The sequence below is a fragment of the Lactuca saligna genome, chromosome 5, assembly GCF_052625555.1.
Source record: "Lactuca saligna cultivar CGN05327 chromosome 5, ASM5262555v1, whole genome shotgun sequence".
Lineage (NCBI taxonomy): Eukaryota > Viridiplantae > Streptophyta > Magnoliopsida > Asterales > Asteraceae > Lactuca > Lactuca saligna.
The window spans coordinates 143,110,471-143,130,151 of NC_136421.1; the positions used below are offsets into that span (position 1 = coordinate 143,110,471).

Genomic DNA, 19,681 nt, shown 5'->3' on the forward strand with positions numbered 1-19,681 from the left:
TTGATCATTTCTTCTCATTTCTTAGTTCCTTGGTCGGATTTTCTTCAATCTCTCTCAACTATCATTCAATTTCCTTCCTAGATCTTCAAAAGATGTAAGTATTCTTCCTAGATTTTTTGATACATCTCTTAAACTAGTATCCTTACATGATTTCATCCATGGAGATCACTCTTTTCTTAGATCTTCAAGTTTCACCAAGAACACACACTAGTGCTCTTGGCCAATATCAACCATTTCAAGCTTTTAGATCGTAAGTACTCTTTCCTATACTTCATCTCCAGTTAGTACTCATGCTTAGAGACTTGAAACACACATTGTCCCCAAGAACACCATGAGTTTACGGCCCAAGATCTTCCTTGGCCGTAAACTCAATGTTAGGGCATGTTTGAGCCCTAAACCCTATAAGATGAGAAGCTAGTGACCAGAACCCTTCCTTGATGTTTGTAAGACCTTAAACTTCACTGAAATCCATAAATTGTCATGAGTTTACAGCTGTAAACTCCTTAGGGCTGTAAACTCACCAAAAGCCTCAATGAAGGTGGCCTTTCTCATCCTAGTGTAGAGCTAAGGACCCTAAAGCTTCCCAAGCTTTCAAACTAACACTTATACATGAGTGACCATGATTTTACGGCCGTAAACTCCCTTGGGCCATAAACCCATGGTTGTAAACTCATGTTGGTTTCATTCTATCCTCCTTTGATTAATCACATGTGATTCCAACACTTGATCAAAGTGTTTCCTAGTCCCAGAAGGTGTTTTCTTTCATATAGTTGCATATAAACACTATATTCATGCCAATATGTGTCATTATATGTCATTTAGGACTTGTTGTGTCTCGGGACTTCATTGATGGAACTTCTCATCCTTATACGCATACCCATTTGCATCACCCACATCAAGTGAGTTCATACCCCGTAATGAATGTTTTAAACTGTTTTAAATACTTTTAAGGGGGGATACAAGTTGAACACAATTGATAATTGTGTAATTATATGTTATAAACATCTTTCAAAAGGTTTGTTTATGTCTTTATAAGTGATCAAAACATTTCAAAAGCTCTTTTAAAATTTATGTTACTTTTTAGTTTAGCAAAACTCCATTTTTAAAGTACGAGCATAACTTAGTTGTAAAACGAGTCTTTTCAACAACAGTTCAAGTTAAACACTAGTAAACTATAATGGGTATAGTTTAGAGAGTCAGTTCATACTCGATACAATACACGATAACATAAGAGAACACACGATAAAGAGAAACAGGGTGGAAGATACAATACACGATAACAGAACAAACATAACAAGGTGTTATAGCATGGAACATGTACAGGATCTAACTATACCAATGAATCACTAACGCATTGTTCTAAGCAAAAGGTGATAGTTATATTGGGTATACATGATCATATAATTTTAATGTGGATGTTCACGGCTTGCAATTATTGTAGAGGTCGCGTTTGGTTTCCATAATCTCTTGACAGGTAGAGCGTATAGTATGGGATCTAGCCATCACATTATACCTTAATACTCAATTTAAGGCAATCAGTACAATAGTAGTCACTTTATACAATACTACAGTACTTACACTTTACAAATGACAAACAGAACAGTCAGGTCTAGTACATTCAGTAGAAAAGGATTATAATGCTAACCTTATGATTCCTTCATGTATACATTAAGGGATATATATATATATATATATATATATATATATATATATATATATATAGTATCCGACAGGTAAGAGGATGTGTGCCCTCCACTTTATTTCCTATTCCTTGTTTGGTTGTGGGCTTAGAGCAGATTCACCCAACCTATTATCTATTCGATTTTAGTTATATATATGTTTTGTACACATCAAGTCATCATAAGAGGTACCAGGTATGGGTCAGGTCATAGGACACTAATTCAATGCACAGTCTTCTAGTACAATGCATACTTTTCAAATCATACCTTTCTGTATACAAAAATAGAAACTTCCCAGTAAAGGGTTTAATCCATTTTATTAAACCGGTGTAGACTTAAAGGACATTATGTGATTCACTATATAATACCTTAGTTTATACATCATGGTTATATATCATTAATACCCAACTGGTAGTTGGATGTGTGCTTTCCGCCTTATTTCCTGTTCCTTGTTTGGTTGTGGGCTTAGGGAAGATTCACCCAAATTAACTATCTATTCGATATTGGATTATATATAGCCAGTATAAACTAAGTAATTATAGAAGTAATCACTGTGGTCACTATTTTACTATAAGAAATAAGGGTTTTCTTAAAGAATCTTTTCATAAAATATAAAGGAACTATTACAATTAAATCCATGAGTAACAAGCGAATACACCAGAGTTATATACAACAAGGACCTAACAAACAATGGGATATGTGCTATCCACTTTACTTCCTGTTCCTTGTTTGGTCGTGGAATTAGGGCAGAAGCGCATAGTCGATTGTTTGTTTACTCCGAGTTTTATATAACTTGTATTCATTTAGTACTCATAGAAAGGATTTTAGAATCATTTTTACGTATCTTTTATCTAAGTAGGAAATATAGGATTTTCTAGAGGAATAGGCGAACTTTTCTAAAAACAGAACTTATAACTTACTTCATTTCAACTACATTTTTCAAGAACTTTCTACAACTTACATACATCACTAAAATCTTATGAACTCGCCAGTTTAATTGCTTACAATCTCTTTTAAATAACTTGTATTCTCAGGAAACCAGTAGACAGGTACTCGCGCGGGGAATTCAGAAGATGGAGCAGTATAGCTCCAAGTCTTGTTTTGTTATTTTGCTTATGTACTCTATGTTTTGTGAGCACACACATTGTAAACACTTTCTTTCTAATGAAATGGTTGTTCATTACTTTGCTTACTATGATGCATGTCTTGTGATACTAAACATAACGCCCTCCACCCTCGAACGTTTCCGTTGTTTCGGTTTTGGGGTGTGACAGTTAGCCATATCCGCTAACCATCTCCTACTGACAATGGGGTCCCTCTCCTCCTGGAACGTAAGAGCTCCAAAAGCACGGAACTCCGAGAAAGAAAGAGTTTGGGATCCAAAAACAGCCATAATCTCAGCACGGAATGCGCCCAAGCACTCATCCAAGATATCCGAAATACTGCAAGAAATATCCGATGAAATGAACTCCCACAACTGCTCTTTAATTGGCTCAACACCAGCACCAGAGTACGAACCCGAATCAGAACCAGATCTATAACCTGAACCACCTCCCTGAGTGCTCATCTCCAAACTGAAATACAACAAGCCAACAATCAGAACATACCTAAGAATCCTCCTCCCATCAGCTTCTTAGATTCTCCAAGACTTTCACTGATTGCAATATGAATCATGTGCTTTCAATAGTACGGGCCCAATACTACCTTCCACACCTATCCATACTTTCCTCAGCAATCATCCCGAATCTTCTAAGTCACTTCCGCAAACCAATGCACCAAAACTCAATAAACGTACTGAAGCATATCCTAGGCTTTCTTAGGTTCCTGACCTCACCCAACCCTCAGCTGCTGAAGGACTCTCACCAATTTGAACTAACTTCCTCATAAATATAGTCACGTGCAACAGAGATCAAATAATCCTTCGAGTAAAATACTCAACCCTAGAACGGTTGGACTCAGACAAGAGCTGTGCAATAGGGTCAAATCCATCACTCTAAGATTATTTAACCTGTGTCACATGTTACTTAGCATATTCACTTAGCAGCCAGTTCATGTCACTAAGAGTCCCACAAAGCACAAAGCAAGCAACATTCAGGCAACGGAAAATATAACCAACATACACTAATCAAGCCATTCTATCCACTTATCAGATATACATACTAGCACGCGATGCTAAAGCTCATACAATCATACATATAAAGGTATCTCTCTATCATGAAATACTGAGCGGATCCTTAGCCATAATCTAGCATGCAATTCTCATAATCATAACATATATCATAATAAACGTGTATTGTTATTCTGGGAACCACTTACTTGAGCTTGGCTGGTTTCATGCACCACACCCCTTTCTTCGATTGGAAAATCATTTTTAAATAAATATTTATTTTATAGAAGTTTCACCAAACCCTCAGTTTGAGTTCAGACACACCCGAGAGTATGTCCAAATCCCTCAAACCAAGGCTATTATACCAACTTGAAACATCCTGAAAATCAAGCGTAAAATTTTCATTTTTATTATAAGAAAAGCACCATTGTAACTTTATCCAAACATTTAAAAGTATTTCAATTAAGACAATTATCAGAGTTAATTCCTAAATATCGCACATTGTGGAAAATACGAGTGTATACACTGCGATCAAGTTGGGCCCTTTCCTTTCAAAACGGAAGTACCTGAAACCATAAACCATAATTGTAAGCACAAATCTTAGTGAGTTCCCCAAATACCACATACCACACCTACCAATCGAACCATAAATAACATTCATATCAATGAGCCATACTTAGCATACATGTACCATAATCAGTAAAGGTGTTATGTGTCATCCATAGTCTTTCCATTATGTCACGAGGCGCCTCATGGTCTTCCTTTTCAGGCCAGGGGCTTACAAACAAGTGCTAGGAGCCACCTTCGGGTCTTCCATGCAATCATCACAAAGACAACTAGTATACAATCTACAGCTACATAGCTAACATTTTTCAGAGTTCAGACTCTGGTCTTTCATACAAATTGCCAAGAGCCACCTCCTGGTCTTTCATACAAAATGCCAAGGGTTACCCCCGGGTCTTCCTCCCAAACATAAACCAAATGGGTCGGTAATGGTGCCTTCGGCCCATAGAACAGTGAGGAGACTCGCCTCAAATGCAGAAGCTCGCTGAAAGAAATCTTTAGTTGCTACCCTACAGGCTTCCCAAGCTATCAATACCAACAACACACCTAATTAGCAATCGAGTCCAACCTATAATCTATTATCCTTACTTGGGGTAAAATGACCATTTTACCCCTGATTCATCATGAACCAAAACTAAGGCCCAAATCTAAAGATCCACAAAGCTCACTAATGGCCCAATTTTCCAAATTAGGTCCAACCCCATATGGGTCTTATCCTAAGCTCATAATTTTATTGATTACAAAACTGATTACCTCAAATACCCCCTTACAAAAACTTGGTCAAAGGCGAAGGTCAAAAGTTAAAGTCAACAACCTGAGTTGACCCAACTCACTGAGTTTATCCATAAACTCGTCGAGTTCGCCAGAAACCCACATCTTAATACATTAAGTTGACATTATCAACTCCAAGGACTCCACAACTCAGATCTTGACCAATATGAGATCAAGAAGGGTAAAGTTTCCAACTTTACCCCTAGAAACCACCTAAAAGGGTCCAAACCTAAACCCTAGACTTAAAAGAGTGAGCGCTTAACCATTAAGCACTTAATCATCAATGACAAAACCCCAAAATGCATATCTGACCCCATAAAGCTAGATTGCCACGTAAAGTTCCAACTTTACTCTGGAGTATGAGTAAGGGAAGCTCAAAATATCAAAAAGGGCTAAATGAAAGACTTAATGAATGCATGAGCCCTTAAATCCATAAAATTGACACCTTTATGCCAAAAGAGCTCATGTAGACCTTAGATCTGAAAGATTAATCATTTGAGACTTCTATTTTCCCAACAACCACCCATCCATGGCTAAAAGCATACAACTAACCCAATAACAGATCTAAGCAATCATTAAGCAAGGTTAGAACTTTATACCCGAAATGTGCTAGAAATGGAGTAGAGAATCAAGATCTGAAAGATCCTACTTGAACCACAACCTTGCACCAAGCTTCTCTTCCTTCAATGAGCTTCAAACACACCAAAACACACCCACAATGAGCTCATAACACTCAAGGAGGCTCTAGGGTTTCGAGATTAGGGTTAGGGGCTATAGAGGTTGGGAATGAGGTCAACACATGAGACTTAAGGTGTTTAAATAGGGTGAAAAACCCTAAAAATTAGGGTTTCTCAATTAGCGTCCAACTCGCTGAGTTCCCTTCACCAACTCAATGAGTTTGTTCATAAAAACTCGCGACCCAAAAGCCTCCAACACGTCGAGTTGCCCACCATTAACTCGACGAGTTGGTTCTTAGTAGGGGTGAGCATATTAACCGAAAAATCGAACCATAACCAAATTAATCAATATAACTGGACCATTTTAACCGAACCATTACTAAAAGATATGATGTGGTTTCTAATTTTGATTAACCGAATACATATGGTTCAGTTATGGTTTTTATCTAAAACTAACCACTATTAACCGAACCGAACCAATAATACTAATAAATATTTTTTAATATAATATGATATTAAATACTCCCCCTCATTCCGTATTTATTGTCCACTTTTAACTTTTGAAGTCTTTATTTTTCAACTTTGATCTTAAATATTTTTCTTTTTGATATATAATACTTGATGCAAAATATATGAATAAATTGTGTTTTAAATGTCTTTTCATTGTTATAAGTTTTATCATGTAATTTATAACATAAATAAAATATTTAAAGCCAAATTTAAATAATAAATACTTCAAAAGTAAAAAATAGACAATAAATATGGGACAAATGGAGTATATTTGATGCAATTAAATTGAGAATTGAAATTTTAAAGGGAAATTACTTTGAATTACATATGATAAGTAATCTTCTATCAATATAGTTATATATACACAATTATTTACTTTTTATAACAATGGAATTATATTTTCCAATTTTTATAGAAAATTATTTTTATTTTTATATCATTTTGGTCCATTATGGTTAACCGATATTAAACATTAACCATAACCATTAACCAACTAAAACTATTATCCAAAACCAATATTAACTATTACCCAATGGTTATTGAAATGCATTAACCAATTGTAATGGTTATGGTTCGGTTTTTATCAATAACCGAACCAAACCGTCCCATACACATCCCTAATCCTTAAAAAATAAGATTTATTCCGCAAATAATCTTCTAGATTCTGAGTGTTACACTAATACCATATTTTTCTTAATCCATGTATTGTGTCTGTAAAAAGAGGGTTGGTGTTGGTGTAGCATGGAGATGGCGTGTTGTGTATTTTTCCAATCTACATGCACTTTTTGTCCATTACTTAAGTCTTTCCTCTTTCATTGCTATGCTTAAAAATATTAAATTTTGCCTCATACATATTAACGTATTGGTGGTTGGGTAGCCTCTCAATTCTTAAACTAATAGACAGTCTTAGTTTTTCAGATTATCACGTTTGATAGCGTCTAATTGTTAAGCAACCTCTTCATTTTTAAGAGAATGAGCTATTTGAATAAAACAAATAACATCGTTTTCGAAAATATCTTACTTTTCAAGCAAATGTTTTTCCCTCCGAACCCTCATGGACCTCTTAAAAATCTAGATTAAAAAAATCAGAGTTAATTTAAAAATCCAAATCTTCAAAGTTCAGGTCCTACTAAATAGCCTCTAAAACTTTATCTTTCTCTGTTGTTTTTATTAAACTGTAATCTTATTTTTTTTTTAAAAAACTAGAATTTGTATATATTTTTTAAATTATAAAATCTTATATGGGTTTTTGTTTGCTTTTATAGTGTTCAAATCTTTATGTATAAAAAGAATCTATTTTAATTTGAAAGTTTATTCCATTCCCATAAAAACCAACTCAATATATCAGTATTTTAATGATTTATTTTATTTTTAACTTTTTTTATAAGTTTTTAAACTTCTATTACTAGTTTTTTAAAAGAAATTTAAAATATTTCTTTACAACATATTTAAACTTTTTTATAAGAATTTTTGAACTTTCTTTTTACCACCTAAGAAGAATGAAAAAAAACGTAAGAAAAAGATTTAAAAAGTTTGAAACAGGAGTAAAAATGGTTAAAAAGGATGAATTCCTCTTAGAGGTTTTAAAAAAAGGTTTAAATTTCAAACATTTTAAACTTTTTTACTTATTATTTTTCAACATTCATAGATTGTAAAAGAAGTTTAAAAAGAAATGTAAATTAGTTTTAAAATATTAGTTAAAAAGGTATAAAATAAAATAAAAGTTGTAAACAAATGTAAAAATGGTGTAAAATAAGTCTGAAAATAGTTAAAAAGGTTGTATAAAAAGTTTTTAAAAAATTGAATTTTTTTTGGCAAGGCTGTGAAATAATTTGTAAAAACGACTGTAAAAGAAATTTTTAGAAAAAAAAAAATATTGTAAAAAATCTTTAAAAAGTTTGGGCAAAAAGCCTTAGGAAATTTAAAAAATATTATTTAATCTGATTGATTTGTCATAGTAAAATGTTATCATATGAAGAAATAAAAAAAAAATAAAGTAAAACAGATTCATTATTTTTACAGTAACTATTATATATTTGACACCATGTAATGCATAATCAATTATATTATACAAACAATTAATGATTATTAATTTATGGATAAACCCGTTCATTGAACGGATATTAACTAGTTATAACTAGTGGAACCGAATCAAATATGATGGTTCATCTTTTTAATAGGTAAAACAAAAGTTTAGTAACTTAGATTAAAAAAAAACATCAATGATGTTTCAAAACAAACACTAAAAGTTTGTTGGGTTAAAATGACATTAAAGTGGTGAAGGTCTTTAATGAAATAAACGAAAGAAACTTGCTTGTATGATTTGAGAATTGCACTGACATAATCGGATTAACATCATCACCCAGTAGTTGGAGTGGAAAGAAGCAACTGATTGTATGATTTAAGTTGTGGTTTACAAACAAAAATCCAAATTTCAATATACGAGAAGCTTAGGAATCATAATAATTAAGCATTATAACAACCCCATTTATCTTTGGAATCAACACAATTTTGACCCAAGCTTTTCCCTTTCAGATATTTTATTAAGATATTGAAGGTCTGAAGCAATAATGATCAAGCTTCAAACTGGACAACAACATCATTTATGAATAGTACACCAAGCTTCATCGGAAAGTACGTGCGTGAACAAAATATTGTTTCTTTGAATATTCCGTATATCGAATTAGAGAATTCATATTGTAAAAAATCTTAAGCATTTTCGAAATAATCTGAATCAAGCAAACCACCTGAATTTCATTTACTATCTTTTGACCAAACTTTCCTTCAGATACACAATCAATGAAACCACCTTAGATTTGGCAATAGTTCTAGAAAATGTCATCTTAAGTCATTATATAATAATAATAATAATAAATCCCATCTGTTTTTATTAAGTTTTTTTTACTACTTTAGAAGTTAGTTTACAACTTACAAAAGATTTCTCTTTTTTATAGTTAAATTTTTATGATTTTGTTTTAGTAAATTTTGTTGTCTTTATAAATTTTGACCAAACTTTCTATTGTTTCATATTATATTTCTTAAAAATTTTGTTTTTTACATATTCATTTCCATGACTTTATTTTTTAAACAAATATTCCAACAACCCCGGGTGCAAACCCTAGTTTATAACCATTTCACAAATCAAAAGCATTGGAATTCAATTCAACAACAAAATACTTCGTTAATCAATCACCAGTTTAGAACACACATCACCAAGTGTTATTGAAAAATCAAATGATTTTTGCTTGAAATTTTTTGCTTTATTTTTTTATTTTATTTATATTTACATAATTAAGATTAGAATATACTTTAAATCCCATGTGACACAAATAAACAGCAAAAAACCATCATTCAAAATCTTAAATTTAGTCCAAACATTGTATATAATAACAATATCACGACAACAAAAAAACAAAACTACCAATTCAAAGATGAACTCAAACAAACGAAACTCGATGCTAACAAATGTGTTGAAATGCATAATCATATCATATCTAAAATACAAGCTCATGTGGTTTCATCCCTGCCTTAAGAGAAAATCTTGCACCCAAATAACTCTTCAATTCGGGAACACCCTCAATTGATTTAATCAAAGCCCCGTCAACTGTTTTTTGATCATCTTTTTTCTCTTGTGGCAGCTGACTCTTCTCCTATATAAATTTCAAATTCAAAACAACAAATCAAAATTAGAACGTTATTATTTGATTAATCTTTATGTAATCTTACCTTTTAAATGTTTCTATTACACCAATGTACTTTGATTGATTGTTTAATGGAGTATCCTACTTTTATTTATTCCTACTTTTAATTTTAATGGAGTGTCTTACTTTTATTTATTCCTATACGAAGTAAAATAATTGTAGTTGATATGTTATAATTGGGTAGATATTCCATAGGACAATAACTTACAAGAAAAAGAAATTAAAAAATAAAATACTAATTCAAAAGAAATAAAAGTAAGATGCTATCACATTGAACCAATGGGAAGTAAATTGATATTTCTTGCAACGAAATCTAAGTAATCTAGTGAAAGTATGTGGTTTTGCTTGTAATTAACTGTGTATTTAGGATGAATTAACGTTGAGATAATTTTTTATCAAAAAGAATAGAAATTTTAATGCATAAACCCGCAAAAGACTCAGTTACCTCCTTTTCAGCTTCAAAGAACTCTCCTTCACCCTTCTTATTCTTCTTCTCGACTTTCTTGGAGAAATATTTGTCATCAAACTTCTCCACGTTTACTCCATTAATGTCGACCTTGGTTGAAGTGGCAATAACGTAAGATTGGTTCACCCTTCTCAATGGAACACCATTGATCTTGAATGGACCTGAAAAACCCTAGATTGTTTAGCAACTGAAGCACTAATGGCGCTGCTAAAAACAAAGCACAAAATCTGTAAGTTCAATGGTATAGAAAAGCTCACCAGTGACGAGAAGCAATCCAGATGTAAGTTGTTTCAAGAACACAACTCTCTTCCCCTTAAACCTTCCAGCCAATATGATCAACACAGTTCCTGGAGTGATACTAGCCCTATATAACATGAAACGCATACATCAAATCAAAATGAACACGCATTAAAATTAGAAAAACAATCGAGAAGAACTGAAGAGTTATCGTGTAAATCAACCTGAGCTTAGTGGGCCTGGCTTTGCGCTTGTTGACAAGGGGTTTCTTGATATCGTCGGCAGGGTAGAACTTCGGCGGCTTGACGGCGACGGGGGCGTCAGCGGGCTTCTTCTCGTGGGTAGGGAATTTGCCGCCGTTTTTGGCCTTGATGGCCCAGAGTCCTCTCTTGTGGTACATCTGGGAGCGGGAGTATTTCCCGACACCCCTGATGAGATCTGGGTTCCGGCATGTATGAGGAGTTCTCTGCTTTGGCGCCATTGATGGATGACCTTCTGATGCTTCGCTTGCTCCGGCGGTGTGGAAATGAGGCGACGAAGAAGAAGGGGTTTTGAAGAAAATTGGTGATTCTAATACTTTTGCTGAAACCCTAGTTGGGTGGTCTTTGGGCTTCTCTTCTTTTCGGATTGGACGAATCAAAGTTGGGCTTATTTGTTTGCCTGTTTTGCCTTTTTCTAAATACATCCCATTTGATAAAGATGATAGGTTTATAGGGAAGAACAAAAACCGCACCGTAATTAAATTAATTGTATAAACTGCAATTGATAAACCGTAACCGTACTAAAAATTGATGATGAAGTTTTCTGTTTTCCAAAAACCGCAAACTTGCAGTGCGTTGTTGTTTTTAGTTTTCAAACACCGCAAAAAAACCACACCGCACCGTATATGTTTTATACATTTTTTTTATTAATTATTAATATATTAAATATTAAAAATAAGACAGGTTTCATAGATGAAATATAGATAAATACTAAAAGATAAAAGTGTTGGTTTTTTTGTTATATTTACCTTTGAAAAATGATGAAATTAAACAATTTTAACATATTTATGGTTATATACTATTGATTTGATGTTTTTAAAATATTAGTTGTTTGTGATTTAAGTTTATTTTCTTATACCTTATGGTTTTTTTATTATTACAAATAATATATTAGAACTCTTAAAACCGTTTGAGCTTTAAACTGTAGTTAAAAACCACACAAAATTACCACACCAAATCCATACGGTTAATAACCGCAACACAAAAAAAAAAAAAAAAAAAAAAAAAAAAAAAAAAAAACCGCACTGCAAAAATAACCGTCTAACTGCACCGCAAAAATAACCGAACCAAGCGGTTTTGAAAATGGATTAACCGCATTTGCGGTTAGTGGTGAGGTTTTAGCTAATAATCGCACCGAACCGCATTGCGCTCACCCCTAATAGATTATCTTAGCCATTCTAAAATAAAATATAAATAAATAAATAAATAGATTATCTTAATAAAAAGTATTTAATTATAGCAATCTAGTATTTAAGTTAGAGAATTTCATTCGACGAATCAATATAAATGAAATTTTTGAAAATAATAATTCTAACTTTTTATAAAATTTATAAAATGACCATTTATTCTGGATACCATATTGTGAAGTACTTATCGTCATTTTGGAGTTGGAGGAGGTTGTTACGATTCGAATTCGGAATCTAAAACTCGTCCGTTATGGAAAAACGTATTTCGGACATCACTTTGGAATGTACAGTCATTCCAGAGTATTGTTCCTCTATAAATAACATATACATTTGTCTTTATCTGTTTATTGTGTTTATTATTGCATAAACCCTAATTAGCTTTCAGATACTAAAAAATGAGTTTATATAAGGATTTTTTTTTCGAGTGCTAGTCTCTAATGGAGGGCAATAATAGCAAATAAAGGGATCTATGTAGTATATTGCTCTATACTTGTAACATCCCATTTAAAATGTAATAATTAAATAATAAACCTGGAACCCCGAGAAGCAATTTTATTATTATTATTATTATTATTATTATTATTATTATTATTATTATTATTATATGTTGTTATAGTTCAAAATTAGATAATAATTAGTGGAGTTGCGGTGGGTGTTTTTGCACGTGTGTGTGCGTGGTTCTGTTCACGTCGACGTGTGTATGCATTTTTAGGCTGGCAGGAAAACGATTGGAACCACCATGCCAGCCAACCATGGTGGCTGTAGGTTGGATGTTACTCTTCTGCAACCATATACCACCACCGTCCACCACAAGGGTGGTTGTGTGTGTGTGTGTGTAATCTTATTGTTGTATGTAGCTTAGTGTGTGTGTGTGTGTGTTTGAGATTTGCATTGTAAAACTATAATAGAGTAGGTATAATGAAAAGAAAAGCTCAAACCATCACCGTAGGGTGGTGGTTGCCGCCTCCTGCCGCCATCGACTGTCGTGTCGGGTGGCAGTGTGCTTTGATTGCGTTTGGGCCTCGTTTGGGGGATGTTTGGACAATATGGGACCAATGAAACCCTAATGGGCCTAAAGAAACCCTAGTGGGCCTAATGGAACCCTAATGGGCCAATAAGGCCCGATGTGACCTAAAAGCCCAAGCAATGGACTAATGAACTAGTATTGGGTTGGAAAACCCTAATTAGGGTTTGGAAAACCCTAAGGGCATGAAACCCTAACTTGTGGAAATTGATCGGGACACACACACGGTAATTATTTAATAAACTTGAAATATTAAATAATAATCAGTGGCAAACTAACTTAAGGCAATAATGGACTTAATGGATTAAGTCCTTCATGGGTTAAGTAAGAAACACTTAACTCTAATCATTATTTCATGTGAAAACCCTAATTTTGGGATTATGGGCTTGGACTTATCGGGACCCACATTTGGGTTATTGGAATAGAATTGTGTATTAAGTCCCATCACACCATATGACTTATTTAGTAGAGTAAGGGACTTAATGGATTAAGTCCTTAATGGGTTAAGTGAGAAAGACTTAACCCTAATTGTCATTCTATGTGAAACTATAATTTCACTTGGGCTTTGTGTTGGGCCTTTCATTTGGGCTTTGGTAATTGCATTATTAATGGGCCATCCAAGAACAATCATATGGACTAGAATATGTTGATGGGCTTGGGGTAAGGCCCATATGAGGGTGTGGGCCCAATTTGGAAAATTGAGTCATGGATGGGCCATAGTTTGGGCATGGATGATTATATGATATTGGGTCATTGGAAATTCCAAATGTTTGGGTTGTACTAAGTAGTTGGGCCTTTAATTATGATATTGTAAAGATTTGAGCCTAATTTGGAAAATTAGGCCATATGTTGGGCTTTATCCCATTACTTGGCTTTTGGGCTTTTGTAGTATGAGTTGGACCTTGGGCTTGGAACCTAATTATTAATTGGGTGATGTTTTGATATTGACAGTTCGGGAATCTGTCATCCATCACCTGGGATTGTGTCTACGGGACTTCAACATTTTGAGGTGAGTTATCCGCATTATACTAAGGGGTCTAAGGCACCAAGGTCGACCTATTGGATTTTATACTCTAGTAGTTATTGATATGTTAAGTATGAGTTAGTGATGTATACCAATTGATATGTTAGTATGGTAGATCTATAGGATTACCTGTGATATTGTATGATTATCTATATGTGTATTAGTTATGTTACATGTCGACAGTTATGTGGGATGGGTTGAGGTGGTACTGCTCCGTACGGTAGGCATTCCAGACTCATACTGAGGAATTGGGAGCATTCCAGATACGAGCTGACGGATCGATAGGCCTTCCAGACTCGTATTGAGGGCTCAATGGCAATCCATGTGAGCTGAGGGCCTGGTAGGCATTCCAGACTCACACTGTGGGCCGAGGGGTATTCTAGTCTGTGAAGTTGTGGAACTGTTTCGTGTTGTTCTGTTTAGTTTGTTATGTTATGATATTGTTGATATTGTTACGTGGATTGTATGTGTATCAATATTTTGGGGGCAACTCATTAAGCCTCGGGCTTACAGTTTTAGTTTATTGTTTTAGGTACATCAGATGATCGCATGAAGGCAAAGGTGTGATCGTACAGCTCCTCACCTTTTATGAATATGTTTCTGGGATACACTGATATAGAAATGTTTTGAAAACAAATTGGTAATAACTGTTGGTTTCTAAATGTTTTAAAAAGTTTTAAATTTGGCCTGATTTTTATGGATGTTACAATACTACACATGCTTTTGTGTATATATAAGCAGTGATATCAACTTTAGTGGGTTACTTGCGTTGGTTGCTTCCAAGTTAAAGTTACATGCTAATCAAATACATTTATCCTTTTAATGTCCTAGATCAAATATAGTTATGCATATTCTTAACGGTAGTTGTGACATTACGAAATTTAGGACATAAACTACGAACGACTAAATTACAATAAATTTGTTAGTAATTTAACTCATTCAGTTTTAGTGCAACTAATATAATATAAATGAGTTTACTTCAAATATTAAAAAATATCAGATGATACCTTACTTCCAAATGTGCAAACTGTCAAACAAATCAAACATCTCAAATCGTAACGCTAATTAATGTGTCTGAAAAACTAAAATTTCGTATTAAGCAGTTTTAAGCAAAGAAAATATTAAAAGTCTTATAGTACATGTTCCCCTGTTTTCGAAAATATAAAGAACATCTAAAACAAAGTTCGTATGCAAAAGATACGACAATTTTAAAAAACAGACAATAAAACACTAGTTTTCTCTAATCGCGTAAAACTGAATCGATCCGTTAAGTTACTTACACACGTCTGATGGAAATTTCGAGAGTGTTTTTGGACACAAGCTATAGCTTAATATTTAATTTCATACTCAAAATATTTTTAGCAAGAATATTTGCGAAAAATCGAGCGTTACGGGCTATTTAGACGCGAAACTTTAAACGCGTTTTCCTGGAGTTTCGTAACTCGAAAAATTAATCCGTTTGAGTTTTTAAAATCTTTGAATTAAATTCTAAATATCGGCACTTTCGGGAAAAAAAAATCTCGAAGTTCGGATCCCGATGCACCTGATTTTGAATGTGTTTGAGCATTTAATGAGGGTATAACCCAAATGTGGGGTCACAAGACTAGAAAATCACATTTCTTCTTCTCATTATGACCCCATCTGCTCACCCTTCCATTACTTTACCCTATTGCTTGTACATAACACCAAAATAGTACAAGTATGGAGGTTTGAAGTATGGCTTCAAAGAGATCGTATGTGTGTGTGTCATTTTACTATAAATTGAAGACTAAAGAGCTTCAAATCTCAATCACCAACTACTCTTCTTTTCCTCTCTCTCAAATCTCGATCTTTCCCTCTTTATACCAACTCTACCACTCTAAATTACAAACATACATACACCACCCAAATCACCACTCTACCACCCTAAACCCACCCTACACCTCCCTTGTAACCCCCATTAAACACCAACATCATCCTAAACTTCCTTCCATTCGAATCCAACTCAAAATAGGAGGAGAAACCGATATCCCCCCTGTCATCTCGTCACCACCGATTGCCACCACCAAAACAACCCTCCATCACCCTCCATTGCTACTATGTTGTTGCCTTGAGACATCCTCCACCATCCCTCTAATATCATCTTCAATGGAGAACAAAAAAAATGGTAGCATGAGGCTGCCAGACTTCATACATCATCACCATGTTGAACACGACTCTTTGTGTGGGAAACAACAAGACTTTTATTATGACACTTAAGAAGAACTTACACTTTGTGAGACTACTACACGTTTTGCTTTCTTTGAGGATTTCTAGGATCGTTTGGAGCAAATGAGCTCCACACCTATTTATAGGCCTCTTAGGAAGGTTCTAGATACTAGTATACACTTGCTACATACTAGATAACTCTAGAACTATCTAACATACTCTATATGCTTCCATATGTTTCTAGAATATTCTACCATGTTTTGGAGAGGTCTAGGATGCTCCAGTGTCTTCTAGAATGATACATAACCTTCCAGGGTCTTCCATGTCATTCTTGAGTATTCTAGACTTTTCCGGTATATTCCAGAGTCTTCCATAGTCTTCCATAATGTTCTAGAATCTTCTAGAGCATTTTAGAACAAGCTAAATTCTTCTAGATAATATTTGTTCTTATTGGGCTAGTGATGAACTTTAACACTCCCCCTCAGCACTAGCCCCCATTCTTCGTACCATGTTAAGCTGATAGCGAAAACCTTCACATTTTCCAGTACTCAGCCCTTTGGTGAACAAGTCAGCTACTTGGTCATCGGTCTTGATATGTCGCATCTCAATTTCTTCCATCAATACTTTCTCTCTGATAAAGTGATAATGCACTTCCACATGCTTTGTTCTAGCATGAAATACTAGATTTTCTGCCAGCCGAATTGCAGATTGGTTATCGCAGTGAAGTGGTACTGCATAGTCAACTTTTTGATGTAAGTCCTCCATTAGGAGTACCAACCATGTACTTTCTTGAGGTGTTACGACCGCTGCTTTGTACTCCGCTTCCGTGGTTGACAATGATATTGTTGGTTGTCTTTTACTACACCATGATATTGGCCCCGACCCAAGCTTGAACACATACCCAGTGGTTGATCTTCGGGTATCATGGTCTCCTGCATAGTCAACATCACAATATCCAACCAACTTGCAGTCTTCTCTTCTTTTATACAAGATACCATAGTCAATTGTACCTTTGACATATCTTAAGATTCGTCGAGCAGCTTCCAAATGAGGTTTCTTCGGACTTTGCATGTATCGACTAATAACTCCAACTGCCTAAGCAATGTCAGGCCGAGATAAAGTTAGGTAGATAAGACTACCTACTAGTTGTCGATACATCGTTCCATCGTCCAACTCTTTTCCTTCATGAGCACATATCTTGGCATTTGGCTCTATTGGTGTTGATACTGGCTTACACTCCAACATGCCAAACTTTTGAAGTATATCTCTTGTATACTTTTGTTGGCAGAGGAACAACCCTTCCTTTGTACGATCAATTTCTAGCCCCAAGAAGTGTTTAAGCTCTCCCAGCTCTTTCATTTGGAATCGCACCGATAGATTTTCTCTTGTTTGATGGATTTCTCTTTCGTCATCCCCGATAATGATCAAATCATCCACATAAACCAACACAATTGCCAACTTCCCTTCTTTTTCTTTGACAAATAGGCTTGAGTCTGCATGTGCAACTGAATAACCACTTCGGGTAAGAAATTCAGCAATCTTACCATACCAGGCTCTTGGTGCCTGCTTCAATCCGTAAAGAGCTTTTCTCAGCTTGCACACATGATTGGGATTAACTTCATCCTCAAATCCCTTTGGTTGGTTCATGTAGATCTCTCGGTCTAATTCTCTATGTAAGAAAGCATTTTTCACATCCATCTGCCATAATTTCCAGTCATTACTAGCTGCAAGAGCTAGCAGCACCCGTACAGTAGTTATCTTCACCACTGGACTAAATGTTTCATCATAGTCCAGTCCATATTGTTGTGAGAACCCTCGAGCCACCAAACGAGCCTTGTATCTTTCAATTGATCAATCTGTGCGTCTCTTTAATTTATAAACCCACTTGCAAGAAATAGGTTTTATATCTCTTGGTCTTGGTACCAGTTCCCACGTTTGATTCTGCTTTAAGGCTGTAACTTCTTCTTCCATTGCCTTCTGCTAAGCTTTATTCTTAATTGCTTCTTTATATGTCTCCGGCTCTTTATCACCGTCTTCTAAAATGGTCGTATTAGCATACTTGGGATTAGGCTTTCGGATTCTTTCCGTCCTTCGAAGTTGTGGAGGCGGCGTCTCCCTTTCACCGACATCACTTGCTTGAGTTACTTCTTGCTCAATGACATCAGTGTCCCTCAGATCTTCAGGTGTATCAACACTTGACCAAATGTGTGCAGTTTGCTCCCCCATCTTTTGTTTTAAAACTTCTTCAATATTTTCCGAGTCTGGTAATACTTTCTTCTCTGAGGACCACCATGAAGATGCTTCATCGAACACTACATCTCTTGAAGTGTAGCATCTTCCGCTTGTTGGATCACAACACCTCCATCCTTTTCTTTGATTGTCATATCCAACAAATATACACCTGACTGCTTTCTTGTCAAACTTGCTACGTAAATGGATAGGTACAAATACGTAGCAGACGCAACCAAATACTCGAAAGTAGCTAACAGTAGGTTTCATGTTCCATAGTGTCTCAAATGGTGAGATGAAACCTAACCTTGGTTGGGGAAGCTTATTGATCACATGGGCAGCAGTTCGCATTGCTTCAGCCCAAAATCTTCCGGGGACATTCTTCGCGTGTAGCATGCTTCGAAAAATTTCTGCAAGATGTCGATTCTTTCTCTCAGCTACACCATTTTGTTGAGGTGTGTTGGCACATGTGAATTGGTGATGTATACCATATTCTTTCAGATAGCGATTGAATTCTTCCGATGTGTATTCTCCTCCATTGTCTGAGCGTAGACACCGAATCTTCTTTCTCACTTCTCCTTCGACCGTTGTCTTGAATTCTAGAAACTTTGAGAATGTTTCATATTTTTCTTTCATGAAGAAAACCCACACATATCTCGAATAATCATCAATGAACGTCACCATGTACCGCATCCCACTAACTGATGTCTGCTTGACTAGACCGAACACATCCGATTGAATTAAATCTAGTGGCTTCTTTGCTCCAAAATTTGACTCCTTGTATGGTAATTGATGAGCTTTACCATACTGGCATCCAACACAAACAATATCTGTTTTGACTTCAAGTTGAGGTAAGAATTTAATCATGGATTTCTCTATTATTACCTTCAACTTGTGATAGCCAACATGTCCCAATCGTGCATACCGTAGATCAGATGTCTCGTTCTTTCGAGTCTTCTCTACATATGCAGACTCCGCTGAGAGCACATAGACGGACTCCACTCTCCGTCCTTCCATTGTTGGCATTTCTGATATTTTAAGATCTCGATAGACTTTCA

At 35.0% G+C, this 19,681-nt stretch overlaps 1 protein-coding gene across 1 annotated transcript; it reads right to left on the bottom strand.

Moving 5' to 3' along the window:
- Positions 1 to 9,638: 9,638 nt before the first annotated feature.
- Positions 9,639 to 11,299, bottom strand: LOC144997033 (large ribosomal subunit protein eL6-like). The gene is made up of 4 exons (XM_078956851.1): positions 10,937 to 11,299; positions 10,733 to 10,839; positions 10,455 to 10,636; positions 9,639 to 9,958 (listed from the first exon to the last, which is right to left on the bottom strand). The coding sequence occupies exons 1-4, from the start codon at positions 11,191 to 11,193 to the stop codon at positions 9,803 to 9,805; spliced, it is 702 nt and encodes a 233-aa protein (XP_078812977.1). The 5' UTR covers positions 11,194 to 11,299; the 3' UTR covers positions 9,639 to 9,802.
- Between the last annotated feature and the right edge of the window lie 8,382 nt (positions 11,300 to 19,681).